The following is a 27,957-nucleotide window of genomic DNA, read 5'->3' on the forward strand; positions in this document are numbered from 1 at the left end:
TAACTCCAGATGACTCCGGATGACTCCGGATGACTCAGACTCAGACTCTAGCCGACTCTGAACGACTCTGAACGACTCTGAACGACTTTGAACGACTCTGGACGACTCTGGACGACTCTGGACGACTCTGGACGACTCTGGACGACTCTGGACGACTCTGGACGACTCTGGACGACTCTGAACGACTCTGAACGACTCTGGACGACTCTGGACGACTCTGGACGACTCTGAACGACTCTGAACGACTCTGGACGACTCTGGACGACTCTGGCCGACTCTGGACGACTCTGGACGACTCTGGTCGACTCTGGACGACTCTGGACGACACTGGACGACTCTGGACGACTCTGGATGACTCCGGACGATTATGGACGACTCTGGACGGCGATAAACGACTCGATTTACGTCTCTGGACGACTGTGGACGACTGTGGACTACTCTAGACGACTCTGGAGACTCTGGACGTCTCTGGACAACTCTGGACGACTCTAACTTCTGCCGTAATTAGTGGTTTCGATTTTGCCAAAGTCGAAATTGAACTAACAATAACCGAAGTCGGATCGAAGTAGTATATGCTCACTAGAGAGCACATCACTAGTTTGTTCCCTCTCACCGGGCATATCTAAAATTATAAAAACAAATCCATTTAATTTGTCCGTACTGTTCTCATCATTAGGAGATTTTGAGTCGGGGGAGTTGGGGTTTGTGGGACGGTTTCAACAACTAGCCTTCCCCCTCGTCCCATTTACCCAATGCTGCATTCTGCACCTTCGCTTCACCCACAAGCACAACATTGTTGCACCAAAAACCCCAAACCAAACCTGTGTCCTGTGTGTGTGTGTGCGTCGCTGACTACTCGGTCACTAATAAATCTACCGAAAATCAATAGACAAACATTGGTTTAAAAGCGAGGGGGCAGCAGGGTTCTGCCACCCACCAACCACGCACAGATGTGCGTGTGACACCTGCGCCCAGCATCAAGCATTAGTGATCCTGCGAGTGTGTATGTGTGTGTGTGAGAGCAAGAGAGCCATTTAAAAAGCGACAAGCAAAAAAAAACGCTAAACCTCGGGGTGGCAAAAATAAACAAACACCAACAACGCGGAAACACAAAACCATTTCTAAACTGCAGTCGGCGGTGGCTCGCTCGCGCGTAAAAAAACAGCAAACACCGGAAGTGGCTGTTGCAGCGTGCGCGCGCGCCAGCGAACCCGCTCGCGTGAAAAACTAAACACTTTATCATTGCGCTTTTCCACCGCATTTTCCGCTACGGTTTGTTGCACGGTGGGCTTGTGTGCTGTGGTTGTTCTCCCTTCGTCCATCATGCAGGCGCGGTTCAAATATGACCAGTCCTGGTTGCATTTTTTTGTCTGTGCTCTTTTTTCCCCCCCCTGTTTGCACCATGGAAAATTTATTACTCTCTACAGTGGTCCCGGTGGGGTCCGGAGGGGTGGGTGGGTGATCGGAGAGAGGGAGCCGGAACGTGACAGAGTGACAGAAATCAACCGGACCCGGTAGGGAAACGTACGAATGAAAGAGAAGGAGCAGCAATAACGACAACAACAACAAAAAAACAACATTGTGATTGTGAGTGATAGCGCTAATGATTATAAATTGCACAAACCGTAAACCCCAAGCCTCTCTCCCCCTGCATCTTCTCCCCCTGCAGCTCGTGGCGGGTAAGCGTTTGTTTTCCAGCGGACACCAACCATTCACACCCTCCCGCGCTAACAAGACTTGTGTCCGGTCTTGTGTCTGTGTTGCTAATTTCAATTTCCCCGCGTGCTGCGGAAATAAAGGGAGCCACAAAACAAAAATACAAGCAACACCAACCGCGGGGTACACCTTGCGCACGTACCCTCTTCTACTAATTTTTCCACTCAATTTTTAATCCTCTACGAACAGAGGCCGCCCATTGTGTTGTGCGTTACAGCGTTCCAAAACAACAACGCGAACGGCGTTCATCATCGTTCCAGCGCGGACTTTCTGTCTTCCCGGTTCTACATTTTCCGCTTGTGGGTCTCGGTCGGTCCCATTCCCAGCTGCTTCCCAAAGGGGTTTTTGGTTTATGTTTGTAAGTGGGATTATTTCACGCCCGCTTCTCGCGTGGCGCCAGGTCACCACCGCAGGCAGGCTTTGGATTCACTTACCTCATCGCGGCAGTCGACGTGCACCTTGCCGCTGTCCAGCACGCGTCTCAGCAGCATTTCGTCACCGCGCACTGCCGCTAGGTGTAGCTGTACGTCCGAAAGGGTTTCTTTCTGCACACACAAAGAATAAGTAAAACAAATAAAAAACAGAAGAAATGATTGTTAGACAATGTGAAATAAAAGAGCTCAAATATAGCACCTTTTGAGTGCAAATCGGTAGTACATTAAATTAAGGGAAAGTGGGCGCAACTTCGTTCGATGGAGCAGCCTGGTGGATTATGAGATAAATGTTGAAGTACATAATGATGTTTTTTAAGGTAACCCCACATTCAATCCAAACAAATCCATTATGCGTATCGCCTGTTTGAAGTAAAAACTCATCCCACCTTCAATTCATCACCTCTTTAGAGAGCAAAAAATAATTTGACTCGTTGTGCATAGTTATTTACAGTTTTTTGTGTGTGCTACATAAACACACGCGGTACACACCCCTTAAATGAGCGGCTGTTAAGCTGATGCTTTACTGGAAAGTTTGTTTTTTAAAAAAAGGGGGAGGAAGTATAACATCCCATTCTTCGCAAAACCTGAGCCCACACACACACTGTTGTAACAAAGAAAAAATCACGACTTGGTAAAACTTTGCCACGAGCGTGCTCTTGCAGGTGGCGCGGTATGGCTGATGGGATGCAAGGTGGGGAGGAAAACTGACAAAGAACAAAAAAAAGCAGAGCGACCGAACCGAAGAATTCACCTCGCGTGACCTTTAATTGTAATAGCAAATTAACCTTTGTAATAACATGGAATTATGGTCCCGTGTGTGCGCGCACACACACACACACACTCACACACATTGAAAAGAATACCAACCCATATCGGGCCGGCAACGGCTTTTTAGCGCGCGAAACGAAGCGCGAAAAACTCCTCCCTCCCTGCCCTTGCCCCGTGTCGCATCAAGCCGACTAGCTAAGTAAACGACGAACCCTTACGACAACGCAACAATGCGGGGGGATTGAGAGCTTACTGAATGCAGCGTTCACGCCACAGAACCAACAGAACAACAGTGAACACACACAAACACAAAAAAAGGACCGCTACAAAAACAAACGGACAAGGGTGTAGAAAGCGGACTCGGCAACTTATCGGGACACTCTATACGACGAGACAGAGAAAGCCGGTGAACCGGTGGAGAAGAACCAACAATGGCGACGACCAGCAGTAGAAAGCCACACGCGACTATGAGCGTGCTTTCGTGGGGTGGTGGTGGGTCGCGAAAGCAAACACATGTGGCCGGCGATAAGTGTTGTGAAGGTGTGGTGCCACCGACCATCCTAAACCTCCTCTTTGTGCTGATGCCCATTTCACAGGGAAAGTAGGTGTTTCAGGAAGAGAATGTTTGCATAGGGGCTAGACAGAAAATGGTTTGAAAAAAATGCACTGGTAGCTTGCGAAAAATAAGAAAAGCGCCTTGGGCATGGTATTTTGATTCGCCGAAAGATCCACACTGACCAAAATGAAGGGGAAAATGCGGGAAAACAGGCAGCAAACAATAATTTAGTGATGATTTACACAAACTAAAATCTCAAAAGTGGAGGGAGAGAGAGAGAAAGGTACACAAGACCCACAGCGACACAAACAAGCATAACGATAATTGCATAAGACTGTACTTACGAACGAGCAAACAGCTAATCGGTGAAGTGGGTGAAATGAAGAGGAACAGCGGTAGTAACATTCAATAAAACAAAGCCACAATTGAAGCATAGAAAACTTGGAAGGAAAGCCAAAGCGCTTCAAAGCCAATCATCGTTGCCCCACACATCCTGTGTTTGCCTTTGGTTGGGATAAAAAGGGATAGAAGGTGCCATGAATCGATCACCACCACTAATCCTAAGCTTTAATCTGCTTTTATAGCCACCAGCACCCACCAACCACAACCGCTGTAAAGCTAATAGAGACGAGACCAGTAGACGGTTCGATTTGAATCGAAAGAGAGTGTTGTGACAGGTTCGTCGTTGCTTCCCTTCGTTCTTTGCTCTGTGGCTCTTCTTACTTGCTCGAGAATGGCTCGTCTCTATCGTTTTTCCACCCCTTCAAACTCAACAATCGGACACAAACTGGAACGGCATAAAGAGAGAGAGAGAGAGAAAGAAATTGTCACAGAACGATGTTAGCCCATTCTCGGTGCTCTCAAGTGCAGACGCAGTGCATTTCACCGGGAAAGGAAAGATGACGTTAGCGAAAGACAAGCGCAGACACACACACACACACACACACTGCTGCATGCATTAAGGATCGGGCACGAGACAAAGGAACATCATGCTCATTGATCATTTATAATGAATAAGAAGAAAAAGGGATGAAAAAAGATAAAGAAACGAAGGAATGGAAAGAACTCTGTTGGGAAGTGCGGCGATTGAAGCCACCGTGGATGATGACGAACAGAGAATTCCGTTCGTTCGTAAGGACGGCGTTTTTTGTGTGCTTGCGATTGTGTAACTTCTTGGATAACTAATCATTTCATTATTCAATTTACGCCCCGCTGCAAACATCTCACGCCCGTCCAGCTGCGGGCGACGGTGCAAATTGACACAAAAGGGTTCAAAACACACACACACAAAGAGAGCAGAAAGACGTTCACGTCTAGGGCAGCTAGAGAGCAAGCAAACTTCCTTTTTTTTTTGGTGGCTTTTTATTACACACAGTGTGTGTGAAAATCTTGAAGCAGAAAAGGCAAGAAAAGTGTAACGTTCTTTGCTGAAAGGGCGAGAGAAAACGAGAAACTAAAAACCAAAGATCTACAGTCGCGTCATAGTGGAAGCACACACACACTTAGACCATTTAGAACCTAACCAAGCAAATTCGACGGCCGTAATTAAGCGTAATTGGAAAATACCGAGCACCATCAGCATGCAGGGTTTTGTTGTACCGACCTTCGTCTATCCAAGAATTTGCCCACATGGGTTTGCCCACGAAAAAAAAAAATGGAAATAATTCTAAGCTAAGATGAAAAGCAGGTTACCCCACAGGCAAGAAAGTGTGCTGGGAAAAAGAAGAAACAAACAACAAGAGAAGCTTAACTTCTTAATTCCCAAAAACTGTACAACTAATGAAACCCAGACCGGGCCGATTTGCATACGCTTTCGGCACTTTCGGTACCATTTTACCAAATTATCCCCAGGATTTGACGTGTTTAATTGAAACTGCCCTGCGCAGACGTCTGTGCAATCATCGGTCGCATTAAGTAATTTCGGTTGGTTTGGCGGTTGTTATTTGGCTCATTCGCGACACCTACAGCGGACTTACTATGCCCCATGCAAGCTCCCATTCTTCAATAAAATCAATAAAAACCATTCGCCAAGTTCACCACAAAACAACAAAAGAACGGAGTAAAAAAGCACCCACCTGCTAAACGAACCTGACCTAGTAGTACACTGCCAACCAAACAAAGGCAGCACCAGTAGGATCTGCCTCCAGGTTTGGCTATTAGCATTTTGCTAAGCCCTTTAAGCGCGCCGCACGATTCATTTTCCACCGGAATTCCATCAAGAATGAATGGACTTACAGCGAGCTCCATCCAGGCGCTGCCAATGACACGCTAGCTACCCTCATCCCTGGCACTACTTTCGGCGCTTACCTCTAAGCAAGAAAAACACTCATACACCAAATTAGTGATGGGTAAAGTTGGCAAAAATCCGTAGTTGACTCCGATCTGACTCCGAAAATTTCGAACCGGACTCCAGAATGTATGTCCATCGAGCATTATTCGGAATCTCCCAGAGTCGTCCGGAGTCGTCCGGAGTCGTCCGGAGTCGTCCTTAGTCGTTAGTAGTCGTTAGTAGTCGTTAGTAGTCGTACAGAGTCGTCCGTAGTCGTCCAGAGTCGTTCAGAGTCGTCCAAAGTCGTCCAGAGTCGTCCAGAGTCGTCCGTAGTCGTTCGGAGTCGTCCACAATTGCCCAAAATAGTCCGCAGTCGTCCGTAGTCGTCCATAGTCGTCCGTAGTCGTCCGTAGTCGTCCGTAGTCGTCCGTAGTCCAGAGTCGTCCAGAGTCGTCCATAGTCGTCCGGAGTCGACAGGATTCAAGCGGAGTCCACCGATGGCATTTCATGTCAAGGTGTTTTATTTCGTCTTTTGCGCGTGTAATTGTTAATCAGATATTTCCTTCTAAGAATAGCGGTTTGAGTTGACCGCAGTCAGCAGTTGTCGGAGTCTGATATGAAATACCAGACCATAAAAACACTACACCAACCGTCTCCGGCCATCTCCGTCCAACTCAATATGGCCCCAACTCTGAACGACTTAGCAAGACACCGTCTCCGGATGACTCCAGGTGACAGCAGACAACTCCGGCCGATTTCGGACGACTCCGGACAACTCCGACTCGAGACAACTCCGACGACTCCGGAAGTCGGATCAGAGTCGTGGGTGCGCTCCAGAGAGCACACCACTACACCAAACCATGACAGCAGTCAACCATGACCAGCATCGACACACACCTTGCCCTTCTACTGAGCGCAAAAAGTAAGGTTCCTTTAGCACTTTGCAGAGTGAGAATAAGGTGCCAGCCCCCCACCATCAAGGTGAGGTTTGCTTCACATCGAGTTTAGTCCGGGAGGGCGCCAACTAGCCAGCCAGCCAAGCCCCGTCAAAGCTCATTCGAAAATCCCATTAGCAGATGAGAAGGTGGAGGAAGAGAGCAGCATACCGGCGCCCAAAGTGCCTTCCAACCGGACGTGCCACGCTAAGGTTCGGCTGACATGCAACGCGCCTGGATGGATGACCTGGAATTCGCAACTGACGAAAGCGCACCGAAAGGGCACACAAACACACACACACACACACAATGGATACTTCGCACTAACAGTTATAGAGAGAAAGAGAGAGAGAGGGAGAGAAAAGAAACAATAAAACAAGCTCCCATACACCACCACCGCCGGTCACGGATACGTCACGTAAGGTGTGACCTGACGACGCTCGACGCCATCTTATTACCGGTTGCCAATCGAATCTGACGTTCTCAAAACCCACCGGCGGGTTGATCGTGTACCCGCGGACGGTTGTACCATAGCGTTCCTTCTCCCCCTCGAGCAAGGCGTGACTCGTAGAACACCCCGCCAGCAGCAACAGCGGCAGCTGTCAAAACTCAAGGTAACGAACCATTAACGTTTTCCGGTAGCCCACGACACACACACACACACACACACACACACACACACACACACAAAGAGGGAACGGTGACGGGGAGCAAGAGCACTTGCAGAAAACCAACCAGCCAACTCAAACGCCCAACTTCCGGACGATAGCACGATCAAGCATGCCCAAAAAACTGGTAAGCGCCAACGGTTATTCGAGCGGACAAAAGCGAAGAACCTTTTTTGCGTTTTTTCTTTTTTCTTTTTTTTTGTTCAACAAAACTTTCGATCGCAACGAGACAAAACCGGAACAAAGGTACGATGGAGCACAAGCAGTGGAATATGGTTTGATTTATGGGACCCAGGACCCAGACGCACTGAGTAGCGCACTACAGCGGCTACGAACAATATTGGTGCATTCGGTGCGTTGGATGGCACAGTTTGGCGAATATTTAGAGCCCGCACGTTGTAAAGAGTAAAAGTAAACACACGCCACTGCAAAAACCATCCACCGCACACAAAGAGCAAGCGAAAGAGCTCATTTAGCGCCAGGACAATCGTTTCGGTCTCTTTAAGCGAATGCTGAAAACATTCACAGCGCTTTGTGGCACAGTTTGTTGTCCACCTTTGAAGACATCACAAATGTGTATCACCCACGCTCCGTGTGTCTACCAGAGCAGTGAAGGTCTTGCTTCGATGCGTTATACTTTCGCTGTTGCATGCCAATTTGATGCATTGCCCGGAAGACAACTCTCATTTGGCGTACACTTATTAATTGTAACACGCCACCATTTGTTTGCTTGCCATAAAGGTTCGCAGGCAGGCACCAGAAACCAGTCACATTAGCTTAAATGGAGCGTCAACGTATTAAAAATATCAACATACTTCCTTCCCCCACGGCGAGCTCAACTTGTGTAACGGAGCCTACCATTAGCCATCAAATTAGAACCACTTCGGTGGTTAATTAGCACTTGGGGAGAAAAACGGAAGCAAACAGTTGCCAAACCAAACACAAAAGGCAGCTGAATTGACGATCGCAATCTGCCGGCGGTGTGCAAAGTTTACGCTTCGGCGAATCCACACCGTGATGCAACTCGTAATGATCACACACCACTCCCCCCATGGGTCTCGCTCGCGTTAGGAACTTCGAAGAGAGAACTGCACCGGCCGATGCAACCCCACGCTGAGACACTTCTTCACTACTTCCTGTGCCTTTTTAGCGCGTTTTCATAATTTTTAACGTCCCCCTGGTCCAGAGCTCCATGCGGTCACTACTGTCCCCTTTGCTGGATGGTTGGAGTCTTCCCTGTCGCGCCACGAATGGTTTAGACTTTGCCAAATGTCGTAAAGGCAACAAAAACCGGCAGCATGTTGGCGGGGCGGAGCGAAATAAAATGGGTGATTATTTACACCAAACGAGACACAACGAGCGGGCGAGCGTGATACGCCCAGGAAGCGTCCACACCACCAGCTGGCTTGTTCACGATACGATGATGACGATGGCCACTGTTGCGCTCCTGCAAGTGGTGGTAGAGTAGGGGGTCGTCGCTTTAGCAGCACCGGTAGTTTTATGGCCAATTAATGTCCGATTAATAATCCGACCGCACATACGAGCGAACACGACCCACACAGCCACTGAGCTCCTGCCTCGGTGAATGATTGTGGCCATGAATCACACGATTTGATTGCCATTCCGGCATAGAGTGTGGTTTGGGGGTCGCCTTTTCGTGTTCGAGACTATGTCACACACAGTGTGTGTGATGATCATCACAGTGTGACCGGTGGAAACATTCCGCAACGATGTCATTACTGAGGTTTTTCGAACCCCGTCGTTCGTCGCCGTTACCGGCTGGTATTGATTTCCTCCACACCATCTTTCCATGTCTTTGGGTCATGTCTTCACGCAGGACACACACTGTGGACACCAAGTGAAGTGTTGTGAGTGCTGAAGAAGAAAAAAAAAGAAACTAAACGGGAAAGGTTGATGATGTTGTTTTGAAGCGTACCCGGTTTCCAATTTCCAGCACGCCCGTCGAACGAACGTCGTAACCGGGCAGCCCGATCCTCAATGTGTGTGTGTGTGTGTGTCTCGATGTCTCAGACCAACCGCGTCACCCGAGATTGGACAGAATTAAACGCAAGATGACGGGATAAAAGACAAGAAGCGCTTAATAATGAATAAAGAAAAATGTCTATTTTATCGACGCTTGATGATCACTGAAACACGGGAGGAGATTCGCACGGTTCCAGCAAATGGAGGCTGTTCTCTCGGGTCCGGTGTTTTACGATTACTTTTTTGTATACGAGCAATTGGTAACAGCTGATGAGAACATCGTTTATAGAGTCGTCCGGGAGCGACTTCAATCAATTTGGGTGTGTTTTTTTTATGTTTTCGGGGTTATTACCATTGCGCGGATTGATTTTAGTGCTTCAGTGTGTCTAGAGGTTTCAATCATCTGGATCTGGTTGTGCGTAGATCTGAGTGTTTTATTTCCAAAAGTTCATTTCATTTCTTGGATTGAATGGCACTAACTATATCTCTGAAGAACCGGTTGAAACTGGAAGCATCTCGAAGGTTCAGAAAGGTTCAGAAAGACTCACCACCAGATGGCTATCATTTGATTACCAGCAAATCGATGACAATGTACCAGAACCGGAATTTCACGGAGGAATGGATTATGAAGCAAGCTCATATTTCTTTTCGATGTGAATCATCAGCAGAAATACATGTTCAAGTTGAAAGGGATACTAGCTAATTAAGTATCATTCGCATGCAGCTCTTTTTATCAACCAATATGGAACATCTGAATTATAGTCAGCTTCTGAATATAGAATCTGTAATATATGGCTCTGCTACCAGTTCCTGATCTCTATCTTCAATGTAATGATGTTCTCCACTCAGCTGGATATAGGATCTTGTGTGTGCTTCCCTATGACATCTTCATGACTGGATAAAGCATCTCCATATCAGAAATTCTGCATGTACGTATGCAACAATATCTAGTCGTCCCATGAATACTCTTACAAGTTTCAGTTACTAGTTCTTCTTCAAAACACAATCTCAGATGTATCTATTGTATGTAATAATTTCTAGACGTCCTTAGAATGCACCTGAAATCTTACAAAGATTATTTACCGCTCAGACATCTACAAAGACTAAGACACAACTCCAAAGCCCTCCAAAACTCTCCCAAAGATGCATCAAAATGAACAGCGAATAAATTTATGGAGCAACAAATTGACATAAAACTGCATCGTAACGCCTCCAAACTCCACTGGAAACGGTAAATGTCCCGTCGCTTAATCACAAAAGATCCCAATTGCAATGTTCCCATCGCAAGTCCCACAAACCACTCTTTCGCGGCAACGTTGCTAAGCGGATTGCAATCGTTAAGCCCGTACTGAAGGAACATAAAAAAAAGATCCGGATGCGGATTCTCTCGTTGCATATCTGGAGGCTGGAGGTATAATCGACTCCTTTCATTTCCATACATCAAACACCCATCAAGCATGTGAAATATTGTTGACCATGACCTGTACCTCTTTTAATGCTCCACCACAAGCCTTTCCTCTCACACCGCATAAAGCACAATGCGCGTCCAAGCAACTGCAACAAACGTCCAGATCGACCACAAAAAAAACCCGTAGCTTGCAAACAAGCAAGAAAGAACGCAAAGATGCTTCTTAGCAGCAAGAAGAGCAACAACAGCAGCGTATCGTTCCAGCATCGCTTACGGGTCAGTCCGGCAGGGATGTGTAGTGAACCATTTTTACGGCGTGCTTTTTCAATAACTGTAGAAAATTTGCTTTTACGATGATAATTCTGTTCGCTTTCGTTTACGATCGCCATAAATAAAGGCATTGGTGGTGGTGCTGCTGCTGCTTCGACATTCGGCCACAGCTAAAAACATCGTTTGCAGTTGTAGATGAGCAAAACAGTGATCTGCTGTACCCAGAGCTACTCTTCCTTCTCCCTAAACCCATATTGCAAGAAGCTCTACCCTGTCTCTTTATATCCCAAACCCACCCAAAGAAATGGAAGACGAGCAGCGCCAGTGCATTCGCTTTCTCATTTGATGATGGTTCATAATTTTAATGCTGATTGAAAAATTGCAAATAAAATATAATCCCATCCGTTCGTGGCGATACGCCCGCCGCCAGTGACAGCGGCAGCAGCAGCAGCAGCAAAAACAGCATGTACCCCCGACTGCTTAAACAGAAGAGAGAGAGAGGAAAAAAACACACAGCAACAAGAAACGAACCTCTCAACGAGCGGAAGCAGCCTATTGCGTTTGCTGTATTGCCCCGGGAGGGTATGCAACCGTTTTTACACACATCCATCGCATACGATCGGCAGCGGCAGCTCATCAAGACCGACCGTTCTTTTTTGTTTGCCATCGTTACAAAGTCAAGTCGGAAGGTTTAACGTTGTTGACGGTAACACTACGCGCCCGTCCCACACCCAACAAACGGACCAAAGTGGATTTGAAAACTGACAAACAACGTCAAACAGTACGTACGTAAACTCTTCCCAGAAGGCAATCCATCCACCTTTTTTAAGGTACTATGCTAATACATTTCGCCCTTCACATCTCCTGGTTTTTTACAAAGAAGCTTGCACGAAGATGGAGAAAACCTGGCAACGGCAGTTGTGTGTGTGTGTTAAAGTATCCTCTAATGCACTTCTTTTCGATTAGCGTAATGCACTACAAAACGTAGAGCTGCATCAGCATCATATCAGCCAGTTCCATGGTTCGCCCGTCCGGACGGCCGCCGCCAGTTGCTCGACCGAAGAAAATCCACATTTAAATCCGTTTCCTCAGCCGATTAGCCGAGGAAAAGAGATCAGCACAATAATCTCCCGTATCTCTGTCTGCAAGTCTGCAACACACTCTGTCAGATGTCGCCTGAACAGAGAGACACTTTACATTTCGAGCTAAAGGGACGAGTCGTTCATCGTCGTGTGACGATTGCTTTTTTCCACAAAATTTATATTTTTTTTCTTCCCATCCTTCGTTTTCCACACTTTTACCACGCGTGTCTGCTGCTGGAGGAGGGTGAATATTAAAAGTTTTGCTTCCGTTTCGGTCGCAGAAGACACCGAGAGTCGCAAGTGTACCGAGTAGCAAATTTAAATTGACATCACAAACATCACAGTTCCTGCGCTGTGATGGTAGATCTTTCCAGAAATCATCCTCCCGGGGAGCAGCACTTATGCAAACTGCTGTGCGCTAAACGTAACCAACTAGTCAGCCAGCCCACACCGGGCAAGTCGCCCACAGGAAGCGGAAACGCCCGTACGAAAGGGCCTCGTCGTGCCGCCGAGTCTTGTGTCGTCGCCGGTAGAATGAAACCACTTTTAGCGGACTTGGCGGAGTGCAGCGAAGCGTAAGCAATGGTTGTCTACTGTTTCCTTGAGGTTGTTACGATCGCTACACCATCGCCGTCGTTTGGGGTTTCAGCGCAAATTCACTACCTCAAACTAAACTCTGTAACATTTTTGCATACCGTTTGAGGATAATGTTTCATTGCGAGAGATGATGGCGCCCTCTGCTTACCGCCATGGTACACTTTTTCGTACGGAAATTGTGTGCGTGTGTGTGTTGTTCAACAACATCTCATCTCTTTAATGGTTGTCTACGCTCCGAGAAGTTTGATAAAGAGTTAATGCTATTTTTAATTACATGTGAAAATATCCGTAAAGAAACCCTTTTCCCTTCGCACCAGCTACCCGTTCGTTGGGTGGAAGTAACATTGCATGCAGCGCGTTATCAAACGTATTAATTAAAAGCCTCACATACTTCAAAGCTAGGTTTAACAGTTTACATTTTCTTATCCGAATTTTGCTTCATGTACTACAACCTTTGTCGGGACTCGGTGCCTGTTGAAAACTAATCAAAACTTTAACATTCTTTCGGCACTACAAAGGAGGCGGCATCGTTTAATAAACCGCTCCATGAGGTACTATGCTTGCTGTAGAAGATTTTTGCTATAAAAGCAAAGCTTTACACGAACTGCTTCATCAGAAAACTTGGTTTTTGTACACCAGCAGCACACCAACCACCAATTCACATTCAGCATGAAGTTTACAATCGTTCTGGTCGTTGCATTTGCAATCCTAGCATTCGGTAAGTAAAGCATCAAAGCCACTTTCCCCTACTCTTTCTATCCCTTACATTTCCTCTTCCTCTCTCTCTCTGCTAGCGACCACACCTAGTGCAGCAAATGAGAGCAAGCTCAAATCGGCCACACATTTAATAGACCATCTTGCGAAGGCGCCCATTGTCAGCGACCTTCTGAAGAGCCTCGCCGACCATATCGATCACAAGGCGGCCGAGGGTGCTGCTGCTAAGGAGACGACGACCCCTGCACCACCGGCATAATGACGATGATGCGATTGATTCACACCATGCAACCTTTGAACGGCTTCGAACGATACGGTATAAATAAACAAAAAATCCACTAAGCATGCTTCATACATTCCTTATCTATTTTTTCTCCCGTGTTTTTTTTCGGGATGCCTAAAACGAAAGAAATTTGTTTAATGATCATGATATCCTTACTGCGCCGCGTATGCTTACCGTTCATTTTCGCTCGATTAAACACCATTCCTAGAAAGAGGGACGCCTTTCCTGCGGGTCCTTCACACGGCGTCCCATGGTCAGCGGATAGTCATTAAAAACAAGACCATCCCACAGTATCCCACCGTGCGACGACGCTGTCAGGCGGCGATTGATACATTTTCGACCCCCGATAAGCCTAGCACACAACGCCGCTTTGGGAAGCCCTCGGGGTAGCCCCACCACAGTGAGCGACAGAATGCCCTGAATGCTCTGGGCTGCTGATTAGCTCGCCGACCGTACGCGAAACGACCGTACGCGAAATGAAGATTAATTACCCACTGCTTATAGTCGCAACAGTGACGGATGTAATATGCTATCACTCCCACCATGTCACGTTGGGTTTCATTAGTGCGATGGTTCTGGGAAGCCCATTTGTGCGCTCGGCTCGGCAATATCCTTGCTCGCAATTTCGAGCAGGGGCGAGCTCAAACTCAAAAGCAGAACGCTTCACGGCGCACAGATGAATGTTAAATGATCCGTTAAAAATTTAAAATACTTTTCTACCATCGCTCTCGTTCTCTGGCTCTGCATTCGAGGCTCTCTAGGATCATCGGTACGTGTGAAGTGTGTCTTCTATGTGTGGAAGTTCCCAGGGAGCGCGATGGAGCACCAGAATGTAGGACATCATCTCGGAGTGCGGCAAACGGCAACAAGCTTTTGAAGGACTCCCGCAAAGGATTAGCAAAGATGACAAACTCCGCCCAGGCACAAAGACAGTAGTGCGGAGTGCGCCACATAATGGATAGCGCCGAATGGGAAGCGCGGCGCGTGTATGTCTTATGCATAAGGCGTTGGGATTTAACGAACAAAAACGGGGACAAAAAATAAGCGGAGCACTACCCGCGCTGCTTCACCTACCTCAACCGAAAACATCATTCATTTTCACTAATCCCTGTGTTAATACCCGAACGAGTTCTTACTGTTCGTTGACGATGTTTTTTTTTTTTTTTTAATCTACCATCTCGCATGAGTTACAATTATTAATTGAGTGCTCTCGAATAAGCTTTCTGGCGATTGGTACACTGAGCAGGGATAAGGGAATGAGCATGTGCTTTAAAGACAGTCATTGTTTCCAGTTTTGAACCAAACTGACACATCAGAAGAGTTCAATATTAATCTTTTCTAAAATAAAAATTGAAATTACCAAAAGAAACACTGCCAGTAATGACCCAAAAAAGCAAACTGTCAATTAAAACTGTATAAATGTTTTGCAAATTGCATCGATTTAGGCGTTTTTGTACAGATGATGTTTGTCTCATGCCAAGCAGAAAAGAAACAAAAATTAAACTAAAACCCAGTATCATACAGTCATATCCTAGCTGAGTAGTGAAGCTTCCTAGAACATACATAAATAGAAACATAAATAACAATATTTTAATTCAATCCGAAAGCTCGCAATTCTAACTAATTTTTCTTTAAATCAACCCTTTCATTAGCGCTTCATTAGACCAGCATCGTCATCATTGCGCTTTCCCCCTTCCCATCAAGTGGTAGAAATAATTCATCGAAATTGGAAAATAATGAACTTTTCCCTCGCCCTCATCACCACCATCATCATCCATATCGAACCGCGCGAGAAGCAAACGATCGCGGCCGGCGCTCCTGGCGCAGCAAAACTGAGCTGAAAATCAAAACGATAAGCAAAACCAATATCCCAGCACCACCATTTGAATTTGTTAGCGCAAGCATCAGTGATTATCACATCATCGCCGCCACACATCTTTCACATTGAAAGCATATCGGCCAATGGAGGGAGGTTTTACTCTTTTTCTTCACCCGTTTTTTTTCTGTCCGCCGATCGGTCAATGAGCCACTGGTACAATGATGAGCTCCCACCGGTACATCTTTTTTTCCTCTTTGGTGTCCGTTTTCTCTCTCTCTCTCTCTCTCTCTCTCTCTCCTCTCTCTCTCTCTCTCTCTCTCTCTCTCTCTCTCTCTCTCTCTCTCTCTCTCTCTCTCTCTCTCTCTCTCTCTCTCTCTCTCTCTCTCTCTCTCTCTCTCTCTCTCTCTCTCTCTCTCTCTCTGTCGGTGGAAAAGAATCAATTTTCCCAATCTTACCCACCACGCCAGAAGCCCGAATGACGATGAAGATGATGATGGTTTTGGCTTGTGGGTGGAAAATTTGCACTTTCACCTTTTTCCAGCTTTCCGAGCGACACGATAAGCTGCACACAAACACCCCCCCGCTGTACCACTCCTTCTCCCGCTTTGCTTCTGTAAACAGTTGATTCTTTCTTTCATGCTCTCTTCGCCTCCCCAAAAAGAAGGCGCAGAGAGATAAGTGAAATTGCTGAATCGTTTGGCTTTTCCCGTTTTCCCCGTCTGTTCAATTGAATGTACCGGCAGGCACCGCTTTTACCCATTTACGTATTTGTTTGTGTGTGCTACTGTTTGTTTTGTTTTGTTTGTGTTTTGTTTTTACTTCAGACGTCATCAGACATCCACAGAAATCAACCATACATTCCTTTACGTTGCGCCACCGAGAAGCAAGAACAGCGAGCGATTGAGAGGAGAACTGCATCTTTTTTTGCACTTCTGGCACCCCGGGACAATGCCATCGGGCACGCCGCACTGCAGCACTGAATTGATGTTTTGCTTGCCAATGCCCTTCATTTTTGCTTATTTTTTCGGTGTAGCCATTCATTTTGCAGGAGGTGCGGAAAGCGAATGGAAAATGTTCAGTGTTGAGAAAAAAAAACCCCCAAAACCAGAAATTTACTCCCAGCGCAAACGGTTCGGTACCATCACAACCACCACCCATCACGAAGCGTTCTATTATTTCTTCTTTCTCCCATTCCAATTTGTACACTTTTCTTGTTTTTTCAATTCTTTTCCTTTTGGTTTTGCTAAATATGCCTTCCGAACCTCGCCCGTAGACGGTTTTCATTTGCAATAGTTTTGTTTTTACTTTTAAACGGTTTCAGTACGGATTGCATATTATCACAATCAAACACAGTATCAGCGTGGTATTTTTCTCGCACACCACTGCCGTGCGGAGGCATGAGAGGCTCCACACACTTAAATGAGCGATAATTGTCGTTGGAAGGTGGCACAGCACGAAGAGTTACCTTTCTTGCTTGTATGCAGTCTGTTCTTTTTTTACTGTGCACCACCACCGTACTATTCGTTCCAATTCGTTCCAGCTACGGTTTCGTTACGGGGTTTTTTTTTTGTGGAGGAATGGGTTTTTGCCCTTTTTTCACCCCATTCTTTAGAGCATTTTTCCTCACGTTGACCGGGCGAAACGGATTTTGAAGAGGGCGGAAAATCAGATGCACAGCCGGGACGGCCGCGATAGAAAACGAATGAGGCGTACGATTTGAAGAGTCAATGCTTTTTTGTGTACTCTCCTTTCAGGCCAAACGTTCCCGCGTACAGTAAACGGCGATAACATAATTATAGCCAATTTGTATTGTGGATTTTTTCTTCTTCTGCCTTGTTGTTACTTGCAAGAAAGATAACAATCAATTTTAGTACGATGGGAATTATAATTAATTGTTGGAATGATTGGTCTGGTTTTTTACTTTTAAACGGCCTAGCTGCATGCAATGCGCCTAAATGTAGGCAATAACAATTACAAAGGCATTGCGGTGCAAACAAGAACAAGCAGTGTAGAGGGAAAAGCGAGATGCAGTTTTGCCCCCGTCTGCTCTTTGCCTCTATGAAAGCAAGTAGAGACCCACACACACACACACACACACACATACATACATACAAAACCACCACTCTTGCAAGGCAAATCGTATAATACTGTTCCGTGCGGCTATCTCGTTGCGCCTTTTTGAACTTGGTTGCACCCGCCGATTCGAACGATTCTTCACGCTTGAGGCTTGGGAGTTTTTTTTTCTTTCTTTTCCTATTTTCGCGCACCATTTGTGCAATTTGCTTTTTTGGTGTGATTGCCCCGAGGGAGCCAATCATTGTGCACTGGGGCAGGTTGGTGAACGTGGTGGTATCGGTACATGTTTTTTTTTTCTTTTTCTCTCAGCAAATTGGGGAGCACGTGTGGCGAGAAGGTTGTGAGGAAACCACTGCACAAACACCTACACGTACGTACGGTAATGAAGAAGGCCACCAGCAAACCGAAAAGCGAAGCGGGTGTAGAACATTAACATGAAAAGCGAAAATTTTACCCAGAGGGGGTGGGTTGCGGTTAAGTTGCAAAGTGCAGTGCCGCTGCACAAAATCGTGGTGTGAAAGCAAAAAAAGGAAAAGAAGTTCCCCACACTCAGCGCACCGTATGGCGTCGCGAAACTTCAAAACCCGTTCGCGCCACGCTGGAAAGGAGCGAAGGCATAGCCAAATCGATGGAAAGAAATTATCGCTCGTAGAAAGTGAATTTGAGCGTAACGTTTCAATGTTTTGTTGGCTTGTCCTCAGCACCTCAGCACACACACACACACAGACACAGCCAATCCTGCCAACGACAAGGTTGGGTGTAAAGAAGTTTTTTTCGCGATATTTTTCCCCCTTTTATTCGCAGTTCGTGGTGATCGCGCCTGAAAGTAGACTCGCTCCGCAGCCGTTTCGCGCTCAAACATGGACCTTTGGCATGCGAACAACGAAGTAGCATGTAGCCGTCAGCTATAAACATGCTTCTCCGTTCTTTCTGTGACTTTGTTACCATTTTACCTTTGTGTGTGTGTATGTGTGTGTGTGAGTGTTTGTGTAGTGCTGCTAACACGTCACACTTTCGCATGTTTTCGCGCAGTTAGTATTTGAATGGGTTTTTGGTGGTAACACGTGGCACCACACCTTGCTTTTCCCCGTTTCCCACGGCATACGTTCGTACGCCTTCAAGATGCACCAATTAGGAAAACATTACTGATAGGATTTTTACCACATGTACAGAGGAACCTGAGGTACACGAGAACGTGGTTCCGTTTTACGAGGCATAGTTTAATTTTTCTTTTAATTAAATACCTTATTGAAGCTGTTTGAAAATATAAATTAGTTATAGTTTTATTTAATTGTAGTTTGAATCAACTCTGTTTCAGTATGTTCAACGATAGGAAAATTTTAGACAATTGGTTGAACATTATATTTCAATGATGTACCAACAACAATTATATCTCAAAAAAGGAAAAGTAATTTGCAAGCAAATTAATCTTTTACTGCAACAAAACACGCCTGAAGGTATGTAATCCACATTGCTGCTTTTACTTTTTAAAGCTTAAAAAGCTCAACTTAAAGTATTATTTGCTCTAATTGCTCTAATCGATAAAAACGCAACGGGTAGGTTTGAGGCGATTTTTAAATTGTAACGAAATGTTTCATTTGCAACGGTTAAGTTTGAGAAGAACTTTTAAGCTATTGTAACTTATCGCATGAGAACAAGATCGCTGGCCTAAATAAACATACACTTTTTGGGAACGGCCCGTTTCTTGAGTTCATCGATAAGCATAAGCAACACGGACAAAACGTAGGGTAATAAAATATTTTTAGAGCTGGTACATCCTGCGTGTGGAAAGAAATTAGGAGAAAAATGCATGCACGTGCATCGAAAACGTGCATCCTTTCAGGTATCAACCCAAAGCAAGGAGGTCATAACATCTCAAGTTTTCTTAGGATTAATCTAGAATGCGTGGAACTCAAGCATAAACATAGCAGTATATAAAAACATAAGGAACATAAAAAACCATTGCATGGATTTCCGAAAAAAGGTACAATATTTTCACACGCACTGGCACCAATACATTTAAACAACGTGTACGGACACGTTTCAACACCATCAAACATGTTAGTATATAAGAACCCATTTTTGTTTAATAAACTTCAGATCTAATTCAGAAACTGAACGGAGAACGTCTCGATTTTCTTTTGAACGTCTTGGCCTTTCCTAGGATTTGCTTTAGGTCTCATCCGGGTCACTCTGCCCTATCCGAAAAGTTATTGTATCAATTGTGCCCCTTTTGCAGCATAAATTCCCGCGAACCGTGAATACTGGCAGAAAGTTTAATGCACAATTTGTTATAATAACTCCATTCGGGCAGAAACCCATCTTTTCCAATAAATCTGTTTTTGGTAGGAACTTAGGACACTGAAGGCAGGCATTGCCGTCAACACAAACAATCAAACAAAGTATTACACATTCATACCATACACACATAAAAGCCCATAAACGCAATAAAAAAGCACTTGACACACTATGCACTTCACAATTAATTAAACAAAACTCCTAAATGTATGCAATGTGCAAAGCAAAACCAACCTTTTCAGCGGTAATTAAATCATTTTCATCACTTACTAACTTCATCGGGCAGAGATCAAACCCAAATCCCCAAACCAACCACCCTCCTCCCTCCCCTTCCCAATCCACTCCCACGCTCCTATCATACAATCAATAAAATATGATGAATATGCTCCATTGAAAAGATACACATCATAATCAATTTACATGCCGCCCCGTGCGCGGACCCCATTATGCCCCAAACCAGTACACTTTACACCACACTGCTGTAGTACACTTTCTCAAGATGTGCAAGCGCGCTCGGGTAATGGAGCACGCCAAAAACCTCCGACCAAAACACAGGCACCCACCCATTTCTTCCTTGGCACAGGCACCCATTACAGCCCCGGCCAGATGCGCCCAGGAGCGGTCGCGCCCGTTGTTTAATGAAACTATTGCAATATGCACACAATTGCACAACGGGCGCGGATGATCATCGGCAACTGATTATTTTCCAATTAAACCAGGCCGAGCACAATAACTTTATGGCACAAAGGAGTGGTGCCGGTGGCCGAGATAAATCTTTGACGGATCCTTCTCCATACAGCCAAACACGTGGCGGAAAACATTGCACGCATTAGCATATTAAACGAAACGGACAGCAACACCTCCGGTGAGTGTGCCGGTGGTTCCGATCGCTTGACGCGATTACAGCTTCTACATCTTGCTTCCCGGCCGAATCCCGAAATGGTCACTTCAAAAGCCCCGCGTCTTGATCCCCGTGGCACTCACGTGTGCGCTCGCTTTTCTCAGAATCGTTCGAGCGAAAATAAATAAAACTAGCATCGGGGTATTTTATCGTCACACAGCCACACAATCGGATGTCTCGGGAAGCATCATTTCTTCAAAATTTAGCACAAAATTTATGGGTCATTTCCTCACTCCCACGACGACGACCGACCCGACCGAGTGAGCGCCCGTTCTGGAGATCTCTTCACTCATCTGGCTTTTCCGCCTGTTTCCGCACGATTTATAGTGAGTAAGCCGCCGGGGTAGGAAAAAACAAAGTCATAAAGTTTCTCTATAGCGACACACACACGGACACGGACACTTCATGTGTGCTTTTGCGTCGGTCAAGAAAGGATTTTTATTTGCCATCCCCCCCTCCAGCTTTTTATTGTATTATTATCAGTTAACTTTCACTTTATGGCCATTTCCGGGGGGGGTCTCCGTTGGCTCGCCCGTATAGTGGGACTGGTCGCCGGACACTCGCACAAAGGGACGACGTGTTTATCGGTTTGTCGTCATCGGGCGAAGGCGAACGACTTTTCCATTTGTCTCACGAGAAGAGTTAAAGCTTCTACCCACAATTTCCTTCGCCCGCCCGCCATGGGAAAATCCTGAATGATGCCCTTTTTTGTGTGTGTGTATGTTAAGCTTTTGCCTTCTTCGAACTGCTCTCTCTCTCTCCAAGCACAAAGATCTAGGTCATTGTTGGGTGGGTCGTAGTAGTATGGAGGTCTGCTGTGGTGAAGAGTGAGACCACACACAGATACACAAAGACACACACACATGTTCTCGAAAGCTCCGGCAACAAAGCATATTTTCCTTGCTCGTATGTAACGCACTCTAACCACGTGCCAACGTAACGGTGGTCGGTTGGTCGGTCGGTTGTCGTCCGGTCGGGCAGGGATCTTCTTTCATTTTACTGCTCCTACTCACTTACACACCCCAAACAAGCACACACCCCACCATCATAATGTCCATTGTTATACTTCCTTCTTGAGAAGCTAATGCCGATTTCCTTTTGAGCGCATTGAAAGGCACAGGGAAAACCCACGCCACCCAACGTGTGTGTGTGTGTCTGGGTTGCAAGACGGAGATCGCACACTGCACACCACTCTCATATGCATACAATTTATGGGCTTTTCCCGAGTTTAACTTTTACGTCTCTGCCGCCTTTGCACTGGCAGCAAAGAGATCCTCCTCCAAGTCTCAGAGTTTTTTTTACATTTTATTTCCACACACACACACACACACACACGAAAAACTGTAACAAACCACGAACCCTTAAATCCGGCCACCATTGGGAGCGGGGGGAAAAGTTCTTCGCCCAAACTTCCCCCCTCTTTGATAGATCTGATTTTATGCTCCAGCCGAGTTGCCGAGAAAACGGCGACCACCACACACGGATAGAAGGTCCCAAACCGCCCCCAAAGGATCCGAACCCAGAGCCATGGAGTAGGCAAACGACGCTTCTTCCTCTTGCAACAAGGGAAAGGCTCGGCACCGGCCGGCACAAACTTATGCCACCGTTTCCGCCCAAACCCGACCGTGATTTACTGTCCGAATGGCTTATGATTCAAACGATCGAATCATGTCTCCACTTTTATCATCTCTCCGCGTACCAACGTTCCCTCCCGCCACCTCCCCCCTTAGTCTGATCTCGTTTAAGCATCCCCGACGTGTTCAAGCATCCGAAAAACCCGACCCCGAAAGAAGAAAAATGTTTGCCATTTCACTGCCACGGCTTCTTGCACGGTTTCCCCGTCGTCAGACCAGGATGTCTTGGAGGATATGGCCTCCGTTTTATTCCATTTTTGCTGGCCTGTTCTCTAGGGCAAACGACGCCAAAACCCCGTACAGAACTACAAAAACTACACACACATTCGCGAATGAGTGAAAGTGAAACAAAACCGTCGCGCAATGGCTTAGTTACGGCGCTCAGGCTGCCTTTGCTGGCATGAAACGCCGACAGATTAAAATTAAACGGGAATTATCTGCTCATAACTTATCCGCCCCATTGGGGGGGGAGGAGACCTGAGGGAAGGGATGTTCCACGATATATCCGGTTCCGAGGGAACGGAACGACGGGAATCGAGTGCACCACAGCTTTCCCAAAGCGTCTCGCGACGTGCGGCGGAGAGAGAGATATAGTTTCCTTAGCGGAGAGGTCTTTGTTTTCTCTGTGTGGCCCAAAACCCAAGCCACAGCCACAGCCAAAAACCATCGACTAGCCTAGAAACCTTGACTGTCTTCGTCTTTTCAAGCAGGGGGAGGGGGGGAGAGGCGTGCTGCCGAGTTTGCTGGGCGGAAAAGCGCAGCGAGCAGGAAAAGCGATTCGCATAAATCTTGTCCCTTCCTTCCCGTTCTTGCTTGCTTCCTCTCCTTCCTTGCTCCCAGCCTTGCGCCCCCTTCATTACACTATCTGCCCCACACATTCTCATTCTCGCACACCCATATTCGGGGAGTTCCGGGTGCTTCGCAGCCGATCGATTCCGGCCGGAGCGCGAGCGAAAGGAAATCGGAACAGAAGCTTCCCCACACACACACACTCACACACACCGAGCCGGACTGCAAGGGGCCGTGAAATTATACCATCACCAAACAGACAGCTTCCGTTCCTTCCTCCCCTTTGCTGCGGTACCCCCCAATTTAGCCAACCCAAAATGGCCATCCCTTCTTAGAGCGCCATCCATTTGCAAGCACGCGAAATCCAAAGCACGCGTATCCTTACACACCATTCTCTTGCTCTCTTTGTGTCTGTGTGTGTGTGTGTGTGTGTCTATTGCGTTTGGTTTGTTTGCGTTGCAAATAGTTACCCTGGCCTACACACCCTTATCTGCTCCCGGGAACGGAAATAGCTCGTATGTACACCCGCCGCCGGTCTGAGTGTTCCGTTCTGGTCATCCTTTTCTTTCTTTTTTTCCGTTGGAGTGTGTGTGTGTGTGTGCCACAACCTTACACACAGCGAAACTCAAACATCAACTACTATTCCCCCTTAACTACCAATCGTCTCCAATTCCGGCGGACATGCCGAAACTCTGTGTGTGTGTGTGTGTGTCTGTGTGTTTTGTGACTGCAATCGTAAAAAAGCGATCTCCTACGAAAGAGAACGAGATAAGAACTAGAACACTCCAAACAATTGTACCCTTAAAACAGATAAAAGCGAAGAGAGAGAGAGCAAAAGGTCGAATAAAAACAAAAGACCGTACACTACACTACCACTACTTGCTGCTAACTGGTCATCATCATCGCTGGCGGAGGACTGCCGCGAAGAGAAGAGAGACAGTCCTGATGGCCACTTCCAGTACCGTTCGCCGTTTTGGTGGTGGTACACGTCGTCGCTGCAACTTGAAAAACACAGTTCATTATGCTTGGCCATTTTTCCAACTTCCACTTCTTTCCAGGGGCGCCTCGGACGGATTTGCGGAAAACGCATTGAGCCCCCGTCGTGGAAGGTAGAGGAGTGGAGACGCGTGCCCATCAATTTCGTCCGCCAGACAGTGTGTTGTAGTGCCCCGCCGCGGAAGCTGCTGAAACGGTCAGTGATGGATGTAACTACCCTGGGGGGGGAAGAAGGTCCGAGTTTGGAAGAATGACAGTATGTCCACCCCACCCCGCGAAGCACACGAACTACAAGAGAATCCAATTTTTTCCTCCAGCCCAGCCTTTCCTTTATAAATCTTTCACAATCGTTAGAGCGCGATGCAATAAGCGTTGTGCGATGAAAACCCCCCATTGGCGTAGGGTCACTCTCAATGCTGTTGTCTGAACAGAAACGGCACGCACACACACACACACACCAATAGAAGCCGTAAAAATCCTTCCAGAGCGCAAAAAACAGGCTATAGTTTTTCTTTCTCCAATTTTTTCTGCACTTTTCCGCTGTCGTCCCAATTCTTCAGTGGAGAGTGCTTGGAACGAGTGCTCGAGAACGAAAGCACCACTCGAACGGAACCGGACCGGAGACCAGAGCAGCAGCTCTTGAGCTACTCCCACAACAAGTAAAAGATTCGGTCTAGGAACAGACGAGCACGAGCACGCTCCGTTTTAATGCCCAGCGGGTCTATTTGCATTTGAAGGCCCCATCTCCAAAAAAAAACCCCCAGCAAACACAGCCACCACCGTGGAGGAGAAACAGAATTGTTGGGAGCAGTGTTTTGACTGGGGCAGTAATTTCGGTTGTGGACGGCAACTCCCAGACTGAAGAGACCCAGAGCAAGGTGGAAAGAACTGTTTGCCGCGGCACAACTTTTCGCTGCCGAAATCTTTTCCTCAGAAAATCTCCATCAGACACACAGCCGTGCTTTCCCGGTCTTGTAACACAATTAATGACGCTTGGTCCTTCTCCTTACAGAACAACGCCACCAAAAGCTACCAAGATATCTCGCACGCCAATGTACCGCAGCAAACTGGCCTCAGGGCTCGCACGCAGGGTAGGAATCTCGCTCGAATTAGTTGACGCAGCAAAAACCAGGATGTAAAATTCTTGGATGCGCTGAATCGCAACAGCTGTCGCCCCGCAGTAGCCGTTTCGGAACTTGTTTGCACCGCGCGAGACAGCGCGGTCTATTAAAAATGCAACATCTACAAACACTCACAGTTTTATAGTTGGCCGGAGTTTCGCGGCAAGAAATTGGGGAGCCGTTTTTGGCAGGGGTGTATCGCGCTGTCGGGAGGTTTCTTGCAAGAACTGTCACTTAGGTCCTTGTTTCCTTGCAACGAATTCCGAGGAGATATTACGAGACATTCATCCGCTCTTTTCCCGAACGACAATGTTACAACACGCCCAAAGACACGATGTTCAGAAACCAAATAGATCCCATCGCTTCTAATCTCCATCCTCCTCCTTCAGATAAGCCAAAACGACACAAATTTGGAGTTCGATTGGAATCTCGTGGCAAAGGCATCGCATTAATGTTGCACACACCTCCTCTTTCCTGCAAGACAATTTTCCGACTGTCAATTTAGCGAATTAGTGCTGTGTGTTTGCACCGGTTGCACAGGCGGGAGTAGCTGCATGCAAGAAGCGCAAGCATGTAAACTAGCACACAGCTCACCGCCGGGCGTTAACATGCCCCCGGTACGTAGTACACGGTAAACACGGCAAGCTGATGTATAATTCACTGCACTGTCACCGGTGGGACTGTCGTCGGCCGATTTACGGAAGCAGCAGCAAAAGAACTCTTGCCCAGTTCCGCCTGGTTCGCGCATTAGGGAAGTGGCCCCCGATGCCGCTCTCCCGAAAAAGCGTTATCCCCTCTTCCATATGAGGCGTCATTTACAGTAACTGTTCGTGTGTTGGGTATGCGGGGATTCGATCCATTACAGACCTGCTTCTTCTTCTTCTTCTTCTGCTCCAGCACGCAACACCACACACCCGGGTATAGACGGGAAGAGTTTTACGACCGAAAGATAATCCATGCACGACAAAGAAGCCAACCGTCAAGCCATCAATCTCCATCTCCATCATCCAGCGGGCAGCTCTTGAACGCAACGCGAACAGGCTGGGGCGTCCGAGAGTACATCATAAAAATCGCAACATAATCCGAACAGTGAGCAAAAAAAACTCCCCCAACCTGCTGGTGTAAGAGACCAGCAGTACGAGGCGAGCATAGGCTACTTCTGAAACAACGCACCACCGTTTTTTGGTAGGTTCTGAGTGAAGGGAGAATGAACCAAAACAAAAAACACGACGAGACATTAATCGATAGAGCAAGAAATATCCGGCAGCACACCATCAACAATATTACGCCCCCCCCCCCCCCCCCCCCCCCCTCACGTTACGGCCTGCACGAAGCACCCAGAATGCTCGAAAATCCCTTCAGGTACTGCTGGATTTTGTCAAGCGTGACCCGGCTGGATGTTTCGGTGCTGACCCGGCCATGTAATTCTAGGGTGCTGCGTAATCTGAGCCTAATTGACTGGACTCCTCCGTGTGTTAGGGTCCCTTTTTTCAAATCCCCATCGTTTGGGGAGTTCGTTTTTTGTTCCAGTCTCTTGTTCAAGTTGACACATTCTCATCTCCCATCTCCCCGATTATTATCCGGCCCAAACTATGGTTGCCCTGGCCATCATTGATGATGGCGGAGTAATATCGCCCTGATACGATGTAACGTTTTGAAGTTGCTTTCCGGACATGATTCGCAACAGCGTTATGATGTCCAACAGCCTGGAAAGCCAGGAGCTTCGCTATTCAAAATCAAACCAGTAAAACGAATATCTTCACACACAGACACAGAGACAGAGACACACAGAGTAGTACAGGGTACTAGGCAGCAAATTAACACCATGTCCAATTCCTGCAGGCAGACGGCAGGCCGGCTTCGCCGGTAGACAGCAGGCCGCAAATGAGTTTCCGCCAATATTTGCACAGGATGATGTGTCCGTTGTCGTCATCGCGACATTTCCCACATATGCGTTGTTCGGCAGGGCTGGGCATGACCGGAAGTTCGTTTGCTTTGCCTTCATCTCCCCCCAAAAAAAACCGCCCCCTAAAGCAACGAAAGCAACAAAAAAGCACCAAGCACTCGCCGTCAAATTTCCGATGCCAATCATCCACACTACTCTGGTGGGATAGGGAGACGGGAGGGGGAAGCCAAAACCTCCCCCCACGGGGCAGGGAACGGGTGTGCGACTACAAGTGTTAATAAATTCCTGTCCAAATATCAATAGACGACCCGAAATCGACGGTGGCCAAACGCGCGAGCGAGCGTCTGTCTGTGGGAAATCGCTTTCCGTCATTGGGCGCCGCCATGACCGACCGATTTGCCGATCGCCGTTGGGTACAAGCACACAGGCACGCAACAACAACAAAAAAACTGGGTCACCTCAGTTGGGTGTCCCCGTGGCCCAAAGCGCGCTCAAACGCGCTGTACGGCTGGGCCGGGCCTGATCATAACGGATTATCGGGCCGTCCGTCGGTCCGTCTGTTGGGTCGGTTAAACGGTTTCGCAAACGGTGTCGCAGGGATCAAATCTCGCTCACCTGTCCACCAGCCTCCCCCCCCCCCCCCCCCACGATCCGTTCTGTATCATCCATGCAATTGCAACCCGTCCCGTATCACACGAGCTCGCGCCTGCAATGTGTGCTCACACACAGGCAGG

The 27,957-nt window shown here is 47.2% G+C and overlaps 1 protein-coding gene across 2 annotated transcripts in view; it reads right to left on the minus strand.

The window, feature by feature from the left end:
- Window positions 1–27,957, minus strand: part of LOC1269227 (ankyrin repeat domain-containing protein 29) — a 238,270-nt gene that overhangs the window by 193,510 nt on the left and 16,803 nt on the right. For both annotated transcript variants that reach the window (XM_061659119.1, XM_061659118.1), the window contains exon 3: window positions 2,151–2,261. In XM_061659119.1, coding sequence (XP_061515103.1) covers window positions 2,151–2,261 — 111 coding nt within the window. The remainder of the gene's footprint in view (window positions 1–2,150; window positions 2,262–27,957) is intronic.

Source organism: Anopheles gambiae, chromosome 3, assembly GCF_943734735.2.
Source record: "Anopheles gambiae chromosome 3, idAnoGambNW_F1_1, whole genome shotgun sequence".
Classification (NCBI taxonomy): domain Eukaryota; kingdom Metazoa; phylum Arthropoda; class Insecta; order Diptera; family Culicidae; genus Anopheles; species Anopheles gambiae.